At 61.8% G+C, this 17,457-nt stretch overlaps 2 protein-coding genes across 5 annotated transcripts; both read left to right on the forward strand.

Moving 5' to 3' along the window:
• Positions 1–2,872: 2,872 nt before the first annotated feature.
• On the forward strand, positions 2,873–8,764 carry SPINK8 (serine peptidase inhibitor Kazal type 8 (putative)). Of its 3 annotated transcripts, XM_045579629.1 has the most exons (5): positions 2,919–3,128; positions 4,223–4,269; positions 5,252–5,373; positions 6,948–6,990; positions 8,134–8,764. In XM_045579629.1, the coding sequence occupies exons 1-5, from the start codon at positions 3,056–3,058 to the stop codon at positions 8,143–8,145; spliced, it is 297 nt and encodes a 98-aa protein (XP_045435585.1). In that variant the 5' UTR covers positions 2,919–3,055; the 3' UTR covers positions 8,146–8,764. The 3 variants fall into 3 exon arrangements, with proteins under 3 accessions (XP_045435584.1, XP_036288303.1, XP_045435585.1); XM_045579628.1 differs by lacking the exon at positions 6,948–6,990 and having other exon boundaries at positions 2,873–3,128; XM_036432410.2 differs by lacking the exon at positions 8,134–8,764 and having other exon boundaries at positions 2,888–3,128; positions 6,948–7,566.
• Positions 8,765–9,041: 277 nt separating this feature from the next.
• On the forward strand, positions 9,042–17,166 carry NME6 (NME/NM23 nucleoside diphosphate kinase 6). 2 transcript variants are annotated; one of them, XM_036432362.2, is made up of 7 exons: positions 9,042–9,189; positions 10,480–10,575; positions 12,646–12,748; positions 13,777–13,816; positions 15,459–15,619; positions 15,857–16,007; positions 16,189–17,166. In XM_036432362.2, exons 2-7 carry the CDS (start codon positions 10,486–10,488, stop codon positions 16,220–16,222), a joined length of 579 nt encoding a protein of 192 aa, XP_036288255.1. In that variant the 5' UTR covers positions 9,042–9,189; positions 10,480–10,485; the 3' UTR covers positions 16,223–17,166. The 2 variants fall into 2 exon arrangements, with proteins under 2 accessions (XP_036288255.1, XP_045435583.1); XM_045579627.1 differs by having other exon boundaries at positions 9,042–9,188; positions 10,467–10,575.
• Positions 17,167–17,457: the final 291 nt, after the last annotated feature.

Raw genomic sequence — 17,457 nt, forward strand, 5'->3', positions numbered from 1 at the left:
TCCGGCTCCTGGTTTGCTCTCCGCCCGCAGAGCCCTGTGCCGGGCTGTAAGTGAATTAGGCCCGCGGGTCGGGTGTCTGTTCTCTGTCTCTCCGGGCGATGGCTGCGATTCCTCTGACGGAGGGTCTGTCTCTGACTCACTGGGAGCCACAGGCAGGCTTGTTTGGGAAACAGATTGGGTTACACTATGTCGGAGGGGGTGGGCGGGCGCGCCCTGGGCCTGTGGCCAGCGCGAGGCCTTGGGGCCGGCCCTGCGGGACCCGGCGCAGGGCCGGCGGGAGGGAAGCTCAGCCTTCATTCTCCCGCTGGAAACAGACACGATTTCCGTCCCTTCCCTTCTCTGAGTGCGGACTGGAAGTCCCATCCCCGCGCTTCCTCTGTGCTGACAGGTAGGCGGAGGTTTTAGAAGCCGGTGCTCCACTGAGCCAAACCGGTTTCAGCAATCATTTTTTAAAAATAAATGGGAAAATACCCTCGGGTGAGGATTAACAAAGAAAGTTGGACTCCGAACACCGGCTGTGCTGTTGCTGGGGTTTGGCGAGGACGAGTGGGTTCTGGGGCGCAGGGGACATGGGAACCCCTCAGACAGCAGCAGCAGGAACGCGAGGTCAGCGGCCGGGGTCAGCGGCGGGGTCAGCAGGCGGGGTCAGCAGCGAGGTCAGCGGCGGGGTCAGCAGGCGGGGTCAGCAGCGAGGTCAGCAGGCGGGGTCAGCAGGCGGGGTCAGCAGCCGGGGTCAGCAGCCAGGGTCAGCAGCGGAGTCAGCAGGCGAGGTCAGCAGGCGGGGTCAGCGGCCGGGGTCAGCAGGCGGGGTCAGCAGCCAGGGTCAGCGGCGGGGTCAGCAGGCGGGGTCAGCAGCCGGGGTCAGCGGCGGGGTCAGCAGGCGGGGTCAGCAGCCAGGGTCAGCGGCGGGGTCAGCAGGCGGGGTCAGCAGGCGGGGTCAGCAGCCGAGGTCAGCAGGTGAGGTCAGCAGCCGGGGTCAGCGGTGGGGTCAGCAGCCGAGGTCAGCGGCCGGGGTCAGCGGCCGGGGTCAGCGGCCGGGGTCAGCGATGGGGTCAGCAGGCGGGGTCAGCAGGCGGGGTCAGCAGCCGGGGTCAGCGGCCGAGGTCAGTGGTGGGGTCAGTGGTGGGGTCAGCAGGCGGGGTCAGCAGGCGGGGTCAGCGGCCGGGGTCAGCAGGCGGGGTCAGCAGGCGGGGTCAGCAGGCGGAGTCAGCAGGCGGGGTCAGCAGGCGGGGTCAGCAGGCGGGGTCAGCAGGCAGGGTCAGCAGGCGAGGTCAGCAGGCGGGGTCAGCAGGCGGGGTCAGCAGCCGGGGTCAGCGGCGGGGTCAGCAGGCGGGGTCAGCGGCGGGGTCAGCAGGCGGGGTCAGCAGGCGGGGTCAGCAGGCGGGGTCAGCAGGCGGGGTCAGCAGCCAGGCTCGGGGCGGCGGGCCAGCTTCTGTCAAGGCCGTGCCCGCACCAGGCCGGGAACACTGCGTCCTGCCCGTCACGCCATGCCCGTCACGCTGGCACTGCCGGGCGGACACCCTGGGAGGAAGCTGGCCCAGCCGGTCCCACCGCAGCCGCAGCAGGTGAGGTGCCTGCCCATGGCCGACGTTCGAGGAGGAAACAATCACTTATTTTCACTCAGGGAAGGTCTTGGGTAGGAATGACCGCATAGATCATTTCACGGGAACGTATGGGAAAATGTACAGCAGCCTCAGGCAATGCCCATCGGCGGGTCCATAACATTTCCGTCATGAAGTCAGCCATGTCATTGGTTACTGAACGTTAACACCAGAGGGATCGTGAGGAGGAGGATGGGAGATGGGGGGGCGTTCCGTCCCTTCCTGTTCCTCGCCGCCTGCCTTCCCTGGGCACGGAACCTTCTAGAGCCTGCCCTTCCTACCTCAGAGGCAAGTGCCAGCGTCTCAACGTTTCAGCGAAACATTTTTGGTGCTTATTCTTTTTTTAAATATACTTTTGTTGATTTCAGAGAGGAAGGAAGGAGAAAGAAATATCAATGATGCGAATCATGGATCGGCTGCCTCCTGCACGCCCCCTACTGGGGATGTGCCGGAAACCGATCATTGTCACTAACAGAAATGTGAACAGGGAATCGGGAGGCTGGTCAACCCTAATCGCTCTGAACGGCCGGAACTAATCACTCATGTTTAGTTGAGACTGGTAGTTGGTTATATGTAAAATCTTGCCTCCGCCTGTTGGTTACATGTAGAGTCTTGCTGATTGGCTCTCATTGGGATTTCCTGCCACAGGATCTGAGTGTCTTATAACCTTAATAAAAGGGATGGCAAGGCCAGAGCAGGGGTAGTCCTCCCCTAGAGATGGGCTCCTGCCTGGCCCCCCATTTCCCAAATTAATACTTTTCTAGTCTCTTTTCATTTGTGTGGGGCCTTCTCTAGAACCCGAACCCTGAACTGGAACCCTGAACCACAAGGGACATGAAAGGGGCTCCCACAGGAATGGAGCCCACAACCTGGGCCTGTGCCCGACCAGGACCCAAGCCGTGACCTCCTGGCTCCTAGGTCGACGCTCAGCCCAGAGCTGGCCGGCCGGGGGGCGGTGCAGAGCTCCCGCCAAGGCCCCTGCAGACACTGGGACGTGTCCTTTCTGGCTCCTCATAGTCCTGTGGAGATCCTTTTCCCTACAGCATGTCCTCAGCAAATAAAGAGGCGAGTTCAGCCAAAACCGGTGTGGCTCAGTGGATAGAGCGTCGGCCTGCGGACTGAAGGGTCCCGGGTTCGATTCCGGTCAAGGGCACGTACCTTGGTTGCGGGCACATCCCCAGTGGGGAGTGTGCAGGAAGCAGCTGATCGATGTTTCTCTCTCATCGATGTTTCTAACTCTCTATCCCTCGCCCTTCCTCTCTGTAAAAAAATCAATAAAGATATATTAAAAAAAAAAATGAGGCAAGTTCATTGGCTCAGACGCCGTGCGTTCCCAGCAACGCCAGGACAGGGCCGCCCCGGGGCGTGGCTGGGTGTCTGGCCAGCGACATCTCCACGTCCGCACTGGGCACAGCGTGTCCCTCACGGCTCCTCGTTCCCAGCTCCTCGCCGCCATGCCTGTGCCGGGGGCCCTGCTGAGCGCCGTCCTCCTGCTGGCCAGCTCCACGCCGGCCGGCCTGGCCGTGGGTGAGTCCCTGTCCTCGCTGCGCCCCATGGCCTGCCGTCTGCCCCGAGCGTGGGGGGTTGGGGGGCGGCTGTGGGAATGCTATTTGGCCTTATTTACCCCCAATTCCACGTTACAGAGGCAGCCTGGATGCCCCCCACCAAAAAAAGAAAGAAGGAATAGAGCTATCTGGAGCAACCTTTCGAAAGGCCCCTGGAATTAAGAGTGTAAATGGGAGGCACATTCTGATAAGTTAGCTATCCGTGGAAAGGAATAATGCAGCGACTACAACCACCCAGGCCCTGCCAGTTTGGCTCAGTGCCTCGGGCGTTGTCCCATGCAGCTAGAGGTCGCTGGTTCCATTCCCGGTCAGGGCACATGGCTGGGTTGCGGGCTTGATCCCCAGGAGGGGGTGTGCAGGAGGCAGCCGATGTTTCTCTCCCCCCCCCCCCGCCCCCATTTAAAAAACCCCATAACATTAGCCCTAGCCATTTCGGCTCAATGGACACAGCGTCAGCCTGGGGACCAAAGGGTTCTGGGTTTAATTCCAGTCAAGGACACAGGCCTGGGTTTGAGGGCTCGATTCCCAGGAGGGGGGCATGCAGGACGAGCTGATCCATGATTCTCTCATCACTGATATTTCTACCTCTCTCCCTCTTCATTCCTCTCTGAAATCAATACAAATATATATCTTCTACACACACACACACACACACACACATATGCATTCTGAAAAATGGTGAAAAAATTATGGGAATTACAATGTAACACTGGATTATATTCACTGAATGCAGCAAAAGAGGAAGAGGTTAGCAAAAAGAGATGAGACATACGGAAAACAAAATAAAATGCAAATCTAACTAGATCATAAGACTTTAAATGTGAATGAATCCCACAACCCAGTCCCAAAGGTAGAAATCATTTGACTAAAATATTAAAAACAAGATCCAAGTGTCCGGGGGTCTCTCACGTGGGGCGCAGGCGGGAGCCCCTGGTTCTGCCCCCTCCGGGGCACCAGGCCCGGCCAAGGTCCGCCTCTCCCAGGGACCAGCCAGCTCTGCCCCGCTGCTCCCTGAGGCGAGGCAGGGCAGGACTAACTGGGAGTTCTGTCTTCCAGACTTCCTCCTTCCCACCGGGGACCGGGCCAGCCTCCGGGGGACCCAGGTGAGCTGCCCCCGGCCTCCGAGGAACAGCCAGGGGGCGCCGAGCCGACGGCCTTCTGCTGGGAGTGGGGGGGTGGGGGCAGCGGGGAATCATGCCCCCACCAGCCGAGCCATCAGCTGCCCAGGCCTCAGCCGGGGCCTCGCGCGGCTCTGCGGGCGGACGGCAGCCTGTGGCACGGGCGACGGCCGTGACGTCCTGGCGGACATTCTTTGCGAGGGGGACACTCGGCTGGCACACGCCCTGCCTCCCACACACAAGGTCCGATGTTCCGCTCTGTCCCTCTCCGTCTCCATCCTCACGCCCTGTGCCCTGAGCCCCGCTGTCTGACGCCCCCCACATACCCACACACACACACACATGCACACACATACACACACACCCCACACACACGCCACTGGGTGATGCTCCTGAGAGACATTCCCTCTGTGACGAGGTTACCCGGACACCAGGGGCGGGGGCTCGGCTGCCGGCTGTCCCACAATGAAGGAGCCGCGCTCACAGCCATGCACCCCGGCTTCCAGCAGGTGCAGGGGAGGGCTGTGGGGAAGGGGCGGGCAGGCTGTGTGCAGGCCTGGGGTGCAGACAGCAGCCATGGTCCTTAGGCTCCAGGTGAGGAGGCCACGGCGATGAGACGGTGAGGTGAGGGCTGATGGCGATGAGGTGAGGTTTTGACTCCTGGTGGGTCGGTCTGACCCAGCTTATCAGTTCTACGTGCTGGCGTCACAGCTGAGCCACCTCCTCCATCGCCTGGCACAGACCTTGGAAAGGAAACTTAAGAAAAACTTAACCCCCTATTCACATAGAAGAAATGTAATCCCCTACTCACATACGTGTTCTAAGATTTTTAAACAATATGGCTGTTTTCCTGATGAATTGGGGTGCCCTATCTATCAGATGACACACCCCCATCACTCACAGCCACCATCTGGGGTGGGAACAGCCGGAGGACCCGGATGCAGGCACCACTATGTCTCATCCTCAGGCCATTTGCAACAACGAAATCCACCAGTGCTGGTTTGTCTCCGTCACCAAGCCCAGCGAGCCCGTCTGTGGCAGTGACCGCGTCACCTACAACGGGGAATGCCACCTCTGCTACGCGGTCCTGTGAGTCCCCCTCCCTCCTCTCGGCCGAGGCCGGGGGCCCTCAGAGGGCTTCCTCCTCGGCCATCTTCCCTCCAGTCTCCTCCACGACTGCCCCCCATCTCTGCCCTTCTCCCCTGTGCTCCCCGGCCGTGTGGCTCAGTGGTGGAGCGCTGGCCTATGAACCAGGTTATGGTTCAGGTGCCTGGTCAGGGCACATGCCCCCTTGTGGCTCCATCCCCAGTGTGGGGCGTGAAGGCAGCCAATCAATGATTCTCTCTCATCACTGATGCTTTTCTCTCTTCCTCTCTGAAATCAATTAAAAAAAATTTTAAGAGAGAAAAACGTATTTTCCTCCTTTGTTTGACCAATGTTATTACACTGCTTGATAACTTTAGGTTATTAAGTGCACTCATGGGTAAAAAAAAAACACCACTTAATCAGAATGTATAATTTTTAATATTCATTGGCTCCAATTTCCTAGTATTTAGTTGAGAATTTTTGCATCATATTCATGACGGACATTTGTCTGTAGTTTCTTTTTTTCTTTTTTTAATATAACTTCTTTATTGATTTCAGAAAGGATAGAAACATTAATGAGAATCATTGGTTGGCTGCCTCTTGAACGCCCCCTACTGGGGATCCCAGGAAGAGGTCCTTGACTGGAATGAAGGAACCTGGGACCCTTCAGTCTGCAGGCTGACGCTCAGTCCACCAAGCCAAGCTGGCTAGGGCTGTAGCTTCCCTTTTTTATGATGTCTTTGACTAAATTCTGGCTTCATAAAATGATTAGGGAGTTTTATTCCTCTATCATTTGGAAGAGTTTGAGAAGGATTGGTATTAAATCCTCCTAAAATGTCTGTTAGAATTTACTAGTGAAAACATCGGATTCTGAACTCTTATTAGTTTTTTTATTGATTCGATCTCTTTACCTGATACAGGTCTGTGGATTTTGTTTTCTCTTTAGTCAGATTAGGTAATTCGAGTGTTCCTAGGAATTTGTCTATTGCATCTAGGATATCTAATTTATTGATGTGCAATTGTTCATAGTATTCCCTTATAGTTATTATTTCTTTAAGGTCACTAGTAATGCTTTAACTTTCATCAAGTGAATACTTTAATGTACATTCTCTTTCTAATACGTACTATTATTAAATATTCAAGATGACTGAATTTTTTTTTTTTTGTATATATTTTATTGATTTTACACAGAGAGGAATTGAGAGGGACAGAAAGTTAGAAACGTTGATGAGAAACGCCGACCAGCTGCCTCTTGCACACCCCCCACTGGGGATGTGCCCGCAACCAAGGTACATGCCCTTGACCGGAACCAAACCCAGGACCTTTCAGTCCACAGGCCAATGCTCTATCCACTGAGCCAAATCGGTCCCGGCTGAATTTTCTATATTTGAATTAAGGCCGAGTATATTTTATATGTTCACTCTCTTTGACAAATAAAGATCTATGTAGTAGATATTTTAAAGTACTTATTAAGAATTCACTATTAGCAGAATGTTTTCTTCTCAAACTTAGATTATTAAGTAAAAGTCATAACTTATAGAGCAAAAATAATCATTTCAAAATAAAATTTCTTTCAGATATAAAAAGCTTAACATAACTAAACTGCATGATGGACCATGCGTAAGTAAAGTCACTTTTTATTTTTAATTTTTAGGAGTAAACCAAATATAGTTAAGAGCTCACCATAGTAGAGAATTTTAAATATTTTGTTATGAAAAACCTCAAGCATAGACAGTAACATCATAAACCTCATATGCCTACCACGTAGACTCTACAAAGCGCAGTGTCTGCCACTTTCCCCCCTCGTTTCCTTTCCTTCGCTGAAGTTTCCTACCACAGACCTCGAAATCATGGTATTCGATTCCCACACACTGCAGAGCACTTCTCTAGGAAGTGTGGACACTTTCTTGCACACCAACAAGGCTGTCTTATTTAATTTTTTAAAAAAATATATGTTTTTATTGATTTCAGAGAGGAAGGGGGAGGGTGAGAGAGACAGAAACATCAATGATGAGAGAGAATCACTGATCGGCTGCCTCCTGCACGCCCCCTACTGGGGGTGGAGCCTGCAACCTGGGGCATGTACCATGACCAGGACTTGTACTGCCACCTCCTGGTTCCTAGGTTGATGCTCAACCCCTGAGCAGTGCCAGACGGGCTCAATAACTTCATTTTTAAAATATATATATTTTTTATTGATTTAAAAAAATATGTTCTATTGACTTTTTTTATAGAGAAGAAGGAAGAGGGATAGAGAGTCAGAAACATCAACGAGAGAGAAACATGGATCAGCTGCCTCCTGCACACCCCCTACTGGGGATGTGCCGGCAATCAAGGTACATGCCCTTGACCGGAATCGAACCCGGGACCCTTCATCCGCAGGCTGACGCTCTATCCCGAGCCGCGCCGGCCGGGCTCAATAACTTTTCTTTACAGCAGTAACAGCCAACTGGAAAACAAATGAGGAATATTACATCACTCAAAACAAACGAAAACTATTGTGTCTGGAAACTAACCTTTTTCCTCAAGACTCAAAAACTTCCCAAACTCCAAGGACGGTTAAGCTGCCAGGGCGAGGCCACATCCCTGGATTATAATTCAGTGTCTGGCCGCCCTGCGCTCTCCCTGCCCCAGGCTCCTGTCCCCACTCCCCCTGGGTCTGGCCTCTCCCCGGCCCGCAGGTCCCTCCGGGGCGGAGGGGCGGCCCCGGCGGGGTCCGGTCACCGCCCCGGCGGCTGCGCTGAGCAGACGCTTCTTCCGCAGGAAAACCCCTGATGGACCCGCCGGCACGTCACCACCGCGGCTGCCCCGGCAGACCCTCCTCTCCTTCCCCGGGGCCCGGCCCGCACCCTGCCCATCCGAGTCCCCGGGGCCCGGCCCGCACCCTGCCCATCCGGGTCCCCGGGGCCCGGCCCGCACCCTGCCCATCCGGGTCCCCGGGGCCCGGCCCGCACCCTGCCCATCCGGGTCCCCGGGACCCGGCCCGCACCCTGCCCATCCGGGTCCCCGGAGGCCCGGCCCGCACCCTGCCCATCCGGGTCCCCGGGGCCCGGCCCGCACCCTGCCCATCCGGGGCCCGGGGCCCGGCCCGCACCCTGCCCATCCGGGTCCCCGGGGCCCGGCCTCTCAGTAAACGTTCCGGCAGAAACGTGGCTGCAGCGCTTCCTTGGCGAATCGGAACCTTTAAAGAGGCCCGGGCGCCTCCGGGGCGGCGGGTTACAGGCTGCGGGCTTGGTCCCCGCGGAGCTGAGCGCATGGCGGGCGGGCGGCACGGCAGTCCGCACCCGAGACGCGGCTCCAGAGACCGGAACCGAACCGGAGGTTCGGAATGCCCGGGCCGGGGACAGGCGGGCGGCCCCGCAGGCACTGGGGCACCTGGCCGCCCTCCCCGCCCCGCCCCGTCCCCGCCCCGCCCCGTCCCCGCCCCGTCCCGCTCCCCCTCCCGCTCCCCCGCCCCCTCCCCGCCGCAAGGGGGCGCCCGCGCCGGGCTCGGAGGGGCGGCTTCCTCCGAGGACGGACGCGGGAGCGACCGGGGTCCGCGGCCCCCCGCCCACAAGGACCTGCCCCCGGGAGCCCTGGGGGCCTCACCGCGCGGCGCCGCCCAGGGCTTCTTAGCACCGCCCCTCTGCTTCCGGTTCCGCTCGCGGCGAGGACCCCGGGTCTGCCCGCCGCGCGCCTGAAGGACCCCGCGCGGGCCGCGGGGCTGGCCAGCTCGGCGCCTGCTGGCCACGTGACGTGCCCGGAGGGGGAGGTGGATCGGACCGAACTCCGACGGGACTGGGGCTCCGAACCCGGAGTCTGGTGCCCTGAGGCCCCGGGTACGGGGGCAGGGCCCCGCGGCCGCAGCCTGGGGGATGGAGGGGGCGAGGGCCCGGGCCCGCGCCGAGACCGGGCCGGGGGGCGGGGGCGGGGGCGCCCGGGGCCGGGCCGGGCCGTGGACCGGAGCCCGGCGCCCGGGGCCAGACCTGCGCCACCCGAGCGCGGTTGTGGGGCCGCTTCGGGCCTCGAACCGTCCGTGTGTCCGCGGGCGCCGCCCCGTTCGGGGCAGATTCAGGGGTTCCGCCGCTGGCCTTTGGGGACCTGGTGGTCGATTTCTCACCGAGAAACAGAATCCACAGCTGGAGGAGCCCTCACAGCCTCCCCGGCCAGAGACCTAACCGTAAAATGCTTTTCGTCCTTCCTACCATCCCACATTTGTCCTTGGCTCCTCCAGCTTAGACGCTGGAAACTCGGAGATGAACGAGCTAAGACCATGCGGGTGCATTCAGTCAGTGGAGTTGGTCAAGCAGGAAAGTAAAAACAGCAAGAAGCAAACACAGCGGAAGTGACCGGGCCCCGCAGGCACTCCGAGCTGCCGGACAGGAGTGGGTGCCCAGGCCCCGAGCGTGGGGTGGCCCGTGTGTCCTCAGCCTGGCCGCCGAGGACAGGCCGCCGAGGGGTTGGGGCGGGCAGGACGGTCCTGGATAGAGGGGGGGTGCGTCCAGCAGGCTTGTGGCATCCTGCCCACACCCCATTCCTGTCCGTGCATCTTCCGGTCCTGGGATGGATGGGAGGGCAAACCCAGCGAGGGGGCCGGCGGGTGGACATCCTGGCTGTCCGCTCGGGCGGGCTGAGAAGTTCCTGGTGAACACTGCTCTGGGAGACAGGACAGGGAGGGAGGGAGAGACGGGCGGTGTTTAAACCGGGATTTCTCTGAATGGGTTTACCGGGGCCCAGACCAGATCGTGCGCTCCACAGGGCAACTGAGGGCCCCCTGCCCGCCCCCAACCCCAGCCCCATGAGCACAAAGAGGCATTAAATTAAGGTGACCAGATCGCCCCACCATTGGGACTTTTTTAAAACGCCGTGGGACGCGGGAAAAATTGTTGAAAATCGGGACTGTCCTGCCAAAAGCGGGATGGTCTGGTCACCTTACATTAAATACAGCAGTGTAGACACGTGTGCAGTAGCCATGTATGCAGCCTTCCTATGTGGCTGTCGTGTGCTTTATGCGTGTGAGGGGGCGGGGCGCCGGGTCAGCTTGCAGGGCTGCGTGGCTGGAGGAGTGGGGGGGGCCGAGCAGCCCCCACGGGGCCCTAACCCGGCTCTGCCGGCAGGAGCAGGCGCGGAAGCGAGATGGCCTCCGCCTGGCGAAGCCCTCAGGCTCTGCAGCTCACCCTGGCCCTCGTCAAGCCCGACGCCGTAGCCCACCCACTGATTCTGGAGGTAAGACGGGCCGCGCCTCTGGGGGCGCACCTGGCCCCGCTCAGCTCCAGGCGCAGGGCCACCCGTGAGGGACCACAGAGCCGTGGTCGGCGATCGGCGGCTCACGGGTGTGGCTCTTCCACAAAACGCCACGGCCTGGGCGAGTCTGTGTGGAAGACGTGGCGTGAGAAGAAGTTTAAGTTTAAAAAACTTGGCTCTCTAAAGAAACGTCGATGGTTGTATGCTGTTTGGCTCTGTGGACTCCTGAGCTTGCCGACCACTGCCCTGGAGGCAAAGCCGGGAGCCAGGAACCAGACCCTAAAAGACGATAACGATCTGTTGGCGAGTCAGGGCAGGTGTAACGTAGAAGACGTAACCACAATAACACAAGCAAACCCCCTCAAGACAGTGTCTGTGTACTAGCTCTCTGTGGCTGCACAGCAGTCACCGTAAACACAGCAGCTGAGACCAGTACCTGTTAGTGGTTTGGGGTTTTTTTTGTTTTTTGTGTGTGTTTTTTAATATTTTATTGATTTTTTACAGAGAGGAAGGGAGGGAGAGAAAGAGCCAGAAACATCGATGAGAGAGAGACATCGACCAGCTGCCTCTTGCACACCCCCTACCGGGGATGTGCCCACAACCAAGGTCCATGCCCTTGACCGAAATCAAACCTGGGCCCTTGAGTCCGCAGGCCACCGCTCTGTCCACTGAGCCACATGGGTCAGGGCCACAGCTCTGCTTTTAAAGATCTGGTGCATCCTGTGATGCGCTGGCCTGGCCAGATCCTCTCCCTCTTGATGAAAGCAGAGTCAGCTGATGGCGGCCAGCATCACGCCCCAGAGCCGTGTCCCCGTGTGCACGGTGTCCGCAGTCCTGGAGGGGCCGCGTTCATCTGGGAGTTGTTCATAGATGGTCGCCGGCAGCGCCTAGTGGGCCCCCATGGGCGGCCAGCAGGGCGTCTGCAGGTGTTGGGACCAGGCCCGGCCTCAGGGAAGGACGGGCTCCCCCTGGTGCCCAGGTGAGGGCCAGCGGTCCGCAGAAAGGGGAGCCACCCCTAAGCTAATGGCCGGTGGCCAAGATGGTGGCCTGTCTGACTCACCAGTGTGATGGTAGAGAGACTGTTATCAGGTGTGGTTGATGTGTGTTCACCGGGTGTGATTGGTGGGAGAGAGTGTTCACTGGGTGTGACTGATGGGAGAGTTATCAGGGTGATTGATGTGTGTTCACCGAGTGTGATTGGTGGGAGAGAGTTATCAGGTGTGGTGGGAGAGAGTGTTCACCGGGTGTGACTGATGGGAGAGAGTTATCAGAGTGATTGATGGGAGAGAGTTATCAGGTGTGATTGATGGGAGAGAGTTATCAGGGTGATTGATGTGTGTTCACCGGTGTGATTGATGTGAGAGAGTTATCAGGTGTGGTTGATGTGTGTTCACCAGGTGTGACTGATGGGAGAGAGTTATCAGAGTGATTGATGTGTGTTCACCGGGTGTGATTGATGGGAGAGAGTTATCAGGGTGGTTGATGTGTGTTCACCAGGTGTGACTGATGGGAGAGAGTTATCAGGTGTGGTTGTGTGTTCACCGGGTGTGATTGATGGGAGAGAGTTATCAGGGTGATTGATGTGTGTTCATCGGGTGTGATTGATGGGAGAGAGTTATCAGGTGTGGTTGATGTGTGTTCGCCGGGTGTGATTGATGGGAGAGTTATCAGGGTGGTTGATGTGTGTTCACCGGGTGTGACTGATGGGAGAGTTATCAGGGTGGTTGTTGTGTGTTCACCGGGTGTGACTGATGGGAGAGTTATCAGGGTGGTTGATGTGTGTTCACCGGGTGTGATTGATGGGAAAGAGTTATCAGGGTGGTTGATGTGTGTTCACCGGGTGTGATGGGGAGAGAGTGGGAGGCGGCAGCAGGGCCACCAGGGAGAGGCTGTTGGGATGGCCAGAGCAGAAGGGCAGCCAGCACTTTGCCCCTCCACCCAGGCTCACATGCTGGTCATGTGACCAAAGGCCTTCCCCTCACCCACCATCTCTCCTGGCCTGGGCCCCTGGTCCCTCCCCGCCCGACTGACCGTGTGTGTGGTGCCCGCCAGGCCGTCCACCAGCAGATCCTGAGCAGCCAGCTCCTCATCGTGCGGCGGAGAGAGCTGGTGTGGAGGAGGGAAGACTGCCGCCGCTTCTACCAGGAGCACGAAGGTGGGCCGCCCACCAGGAGGCACAGAGGGTGCCCTGGACCCGGTCACTCCCCCGCCCGCCCGCCGGGAGGCACAGAGGGTGCCCTGGACCCGGTCACTCCCCCGCCCGCCCGCCCGGAGGCACAGAGGGTGCCCTGGACCCGGTCACTCCCCCCCCCCCCGCCCGCCCGGAGGCACAGAGGGTGCCCTGGACCCGGTCACTCCCCCGCCCGCCCGCCGGGAGGCACAGAGGGTGTCCTGGACCCGGTCACTCCCCCGCCCGCCCGCCGGGAGGCACAGAGGGTGCCCTGGACCCGGTCACTCCCCCGCCCGCCCGCCCGCCCGGAGGCACAGAGGGTGCCCTGGACCCGGTCACTCCCCCCCCCCGCCCGCCCGGAGGCACAGAGGGTGCCCTGGACCCGGTCACTCCCCCGCCCGCCCACCGGGAGGCACAGAGGGTGCCCTGGACCCGGTCACTCCCCCGCCCGCCCGCCCGGAGGCACAGAGGGTGCCCTGGACCCGGTCACTCCCCCCCTCTGGAAACTCGTCACCCCAGCAGGAAGCTCAGATTTACGACCATGATGTTCCCTCTTCAGACCTCCTCCCAACGCTGTTTCTGTGTTAATCCTCACGGAGGGTATCTTTCCACGCAGTTTTGGAGAGGGGAAGGGAAGGGGAGGGACAGAGAGACACATTGATTGGTTGCCTCCTGCACACGCCCCAACCGGGGCTGGGGATCTGGGGATCGGAGCCTGGGACCCCCTTGACGGGAACAGAACCGGGTCCTCCGGCCGAGGGCCCACGCTCTCCCCACTGCGCCCTGGGCTGGGCTGAGCTCCTGTTTCAGGTGACCCTCCAGCGGGCATTGTCATGTCCCCAGGCACAGGGAGCCGCTGGGCCACGCGGCCCAGGTGTAAGGGGCGGAGCCGGGCCTCGGCCCCCGGGGCGCCAGGCTGCACGGCCGGCTTCCGCTCCTCGTCAAGCCGTCAGCCTTCCAGGCTGGGGCGCGGGGCTGCGGGCTGTGTGCTCACGCGGGCGCTCTCTCCGCAGGGCGCTTCTTCTACCAGCGGCTGGTGGAGTTCATGGCCAGGTGCGTCCACCCTCCCGCTGCGCCTGATGTCAGCCACTGCACTCCCGGCAGCCCTCGGGGGCTGCTGCTGTGGCCCCGTGTGGGATTGGGCTCTTTACCCACCGAGACGGGCCGCCCCTGAGAGGCGCACAGGTGGTACCGAGACGGCCCTGCCCCTGAGAGGTGCACAGGTGGTACCGAGACGGCCCGCCCCTGAGAGGTGCACAGGTGGTACCCAGACGGCCCGCCCCTGAGAGGCGCACAGGTGGTACCCAGACGGGCCACCCCTGAGAGGTGCACAGGTGGTACCCAGACGGCCCGCCCCTGAGAGGCGCACAGGTGGTACCCAGACGGCCCGCCCCTGAGAGGCGCAGGTGGTACCGAGACGGGCCTGCCCCTGAGAGGCGCACAGGTGGTACCCAGACGGGCCGCCCCTGAGAGGCGCACAGGTGGTACCCAGACGGCCCTGCCCCTGAGAGGTGCACAGGTGGTACCGAGACGGCCCTGCCCCTGAGAGGCGCACAGGTGGTACCCAGACGGCCCTGCCCCTGAGAGGTGCACAGGTGGTACCGAGACGGGCCGCCCCTGAGAGGTGCACAGGTGGTACCCAGACGGGCCGCCCCTGAGAGGCGCACAGGTGGTACCGAGACGGGCCGCCCCTGAGAGGTGCACAGGTGGTACCCAGACGGCCCGCCCCTGAGAGGCGCACAGGTGGTACCCAGACGGGCCACCCCTGAGAGGTGCACAGGTGGTACCCAGACGGGCCGCCCCTGAGAGGTGCACAGGTGGTACCCAGACGGGCCGCCCCTGAGAGGTGCACAGGTGGTACCGAGACGGGCCGCCCCTGAGAGGTGCACAGGTGGTACCGAGACGGGCCGCCCCTGAGAGGCACAGGTGGTACCCAGACGGCCCGCCCCTGAGAGGTGCACAGGTGGTACCGAGATAGGCCCGCCCCTGAGAGGTGCACAGGTGGTACCCAGACGGCCCCGCCCCTGAGAGGTGCACAGGTGGTACCGAGACGGCCCCGCCCCTGAGAGGCGCACAGGTGGTACCGAGACGGGCCGCCCCTGAGAGGTGCACAGGTGGTACCCAGACGGGCCGCCCCTGAGAGGCGCACAGGTGGTACCGGCCACTCTTAGGTTGTGATCAGTGTCCAGAAGCGTGACCTCGGGGCTCGGACTCGCCATGCTGCCTGGCGGCCGTCCCCTGAGGTGCCCGGCCCAGCGGCGTATTGCTGGTTCTGCCCAGCACCGGCTGGCCTTCCGGCGCGCTGGGCCATGAGCCGTAGCCCTCGCCGCCTATGGTAGCAGCGTCGGCATCCAGCGAGAAAGGCCCGGAAACCTCAGGGTGCACAGCACGCCATCTATAAAAACGTATTTCTATTGATTTCAGGGGAAGGGAGAGGGGGAGAGAGGGAAACATCAGTGAGGAGACAGCCATGGGGCGGCCGCCCCCTGCACGCCCCACACTGGGGATCAGGCCCTCAGCCCGGGCCTGTGCGCTGCCGGGAGTGGAACCTGACCTCAGTGTCCCCTCCTGAGCCACGCCGGCCGGACCCCGGCCCGGCGGTCTGAGGGCTGCAGGGCGCCTTGACCTGTGACCCGCTCCGGCGTGCCCCCGCGCCCGGTGGCCAGACGCCTGACACGTGGCCCTTGGTTCCCAGCGGGCCCATCCGGGCCTACATCCTCGCCCACCCGGACGCCATCCAGCGCTGGAGGACGCTGATGGGGCCCACCAGGGTGTTCCGGGCGCGCCACGTGGCCCCCGACTCCATCCGGGGCAGTTTGGGCCTCACCGACACCCGCAACACCACCCACGGCTCCGGTAGGCTGCTCCCGGCCTCGGCCCAGAGGGCAGGGGGGCGGGGGACACACGACAGGGAGCATCTTCCCTCCTGCGTTTCTGGCCCTTTGTGGCCCAGCCACGCATGTGGCCCAGGGACTGAGGAAAGGGGCTCTGACCCTGACGGCCCCGCCTCCTGCCTGCACTCTGCCCTCCCGATCGACCCCTTCTCTCTCTCTCTCTCTCTCTCTCTTTCCCGGCCCCCCCACCCCGCTGCAGACTCCGTGGCCTCGGCCAGCAGGGAGATCGCGGCCTTCTTCCCGGACTTCAGTGAGCAGCGCTGGTACGAGGAGGAGGAGCCGCGGTGGCGCTGGGGTCCCGTGCGCTACAGCCCGGAGGGCGGCGTCCACTGCGCAGCGGGCACGGGCGGCCCGGCCTGACCCCGGCCGGCCTGACCCCGGCCCGGCCTGACCCCGGCCCGGCCTGACCCCGGCCCGGCCTGACCCCGGCCCGCCTGACCCCGGCCGGCCTGACCCCGGCCCGCCTGACCCCGGCCGGCCTGACCCCGGCCGGCCTGACCCCGGCCCGGCCTGACCCCGGCCCGGCCTGACCCCGGCCCGGCCTGACCCCGGCCCGGCCGTCTGAGGGCTGGATGGGGGCCGGGCGCAGCGGGCACGGGCGGCCCGGCGGTCTGAGGGCTGGATGGGGGCCGGGCGCAGCGGGCACGGGCGGCCCGGCGGTCTGAGGGCTGGATGGGGGCCGGGCGCAGCGGGCACGGGCGGCCCGGCGGTCTGAGGGCTGGATGGGGGCCGGGCTGGGGTCCCGTCCACTGCGCAGCGGGCACAGGCGGCCCGGCGGTCTGAGGGCTGGATGGGGGCCGGGCTGGGGTCCCGTCCACTGCGCAGCGGGCACAGGCGGCCCGGCGGTCTGAGGGCTGGATGGGGGCCGGGGCTCATGGCGCCGAGGCCGCTGGGCACCACCCGCCTGCCGCCTGGCTCCGCGCTGCCTGCCTCGGCCTGGCGCTCTGCTCCGCGCTGGGCTGGTCGGGGGCCCGGGAACGGAGCGGGGCTGCTCCTCCTCCTCCTCAGACTGCTCACCCTTCTCGGGGCGGGGGAGCCCCCCGCCTGCCGGGTGACTGTACCCAGGCTCGGCCTCTGTCTCCCTGCGAGGCGACTGCTCGGGTGCTGGTCCCTATGGAGTCACTGAGCCCCCGGAGGCCCCCCCCTGCTCCGGGCAGGGGAGCCCTGCAGACCTCTCCCGGGTCCACACGGTGCAGCCCACGTGCGGGAGCACCGGGACGGAGCGAGTGTGGGCTCCGATCCCGCTGGACGCCGGCCCAGACCTGCTTCCTGGGCGGGGGAGGGGGGCCTTTATGTGAACAGAGGCCGTGTAGTTGCTTAAGAGAGGAGTAATCACGCCCTGGCCGGTGTGGCTCAGTGGACAGAGCGCCGGCCTGCAGTCTGAAGGGTCCCGGGTTCAGATCCGGTCAGGGGCACCTAAGGGGAGCACGCAGGAGCAGCCGATCCATGATTCTCTCATCATCAGTGTTTCTGTCCTCTCCCTTCCTCTCTGAAATCAATAAAAATATATTTTTAATAAGAGAGAGAGAGGAGTCGTTTGCTCTGATGTGTCTGTCGATCGGCAGGGTGGGTGCCGGGCTCACTGGTGGCTGCGCTGGGCGGAGGGTCCCGGGGGCTTTTCCTGAGCTCCTCCCGGCATGTGGCTCAGGGCCCCCAGGGGCCAGCCCCACCCCTTCACAAGCTCCTGTCACGTTCGCTAACACCCCATTGGCCAAAGCGTCCATTTGGCAAGGGCCTGCATAAGGGAGGGACGCTGGGAGGTGTGAACTATTGGGGCCATATCATGACAATCTACATCAG

The sequence above is a fragment of the Pipistrellus kuhlii genome, unplaced genomic scaffold (assembly GCF_014108245.1).
Source record: "Pipistrellus kuhlii isolate mPipKuh1 unplaced genomic scaffold, mPipKuh1.p scaffold_m20_p_11, whole genome shotgun sequence".
NCBI lineage: Eukaryota > Metazoa > Chordata > Mammalia > Chiroptera > Vespertilionidae > Pipistrellus > Pipistrellus kuhlii.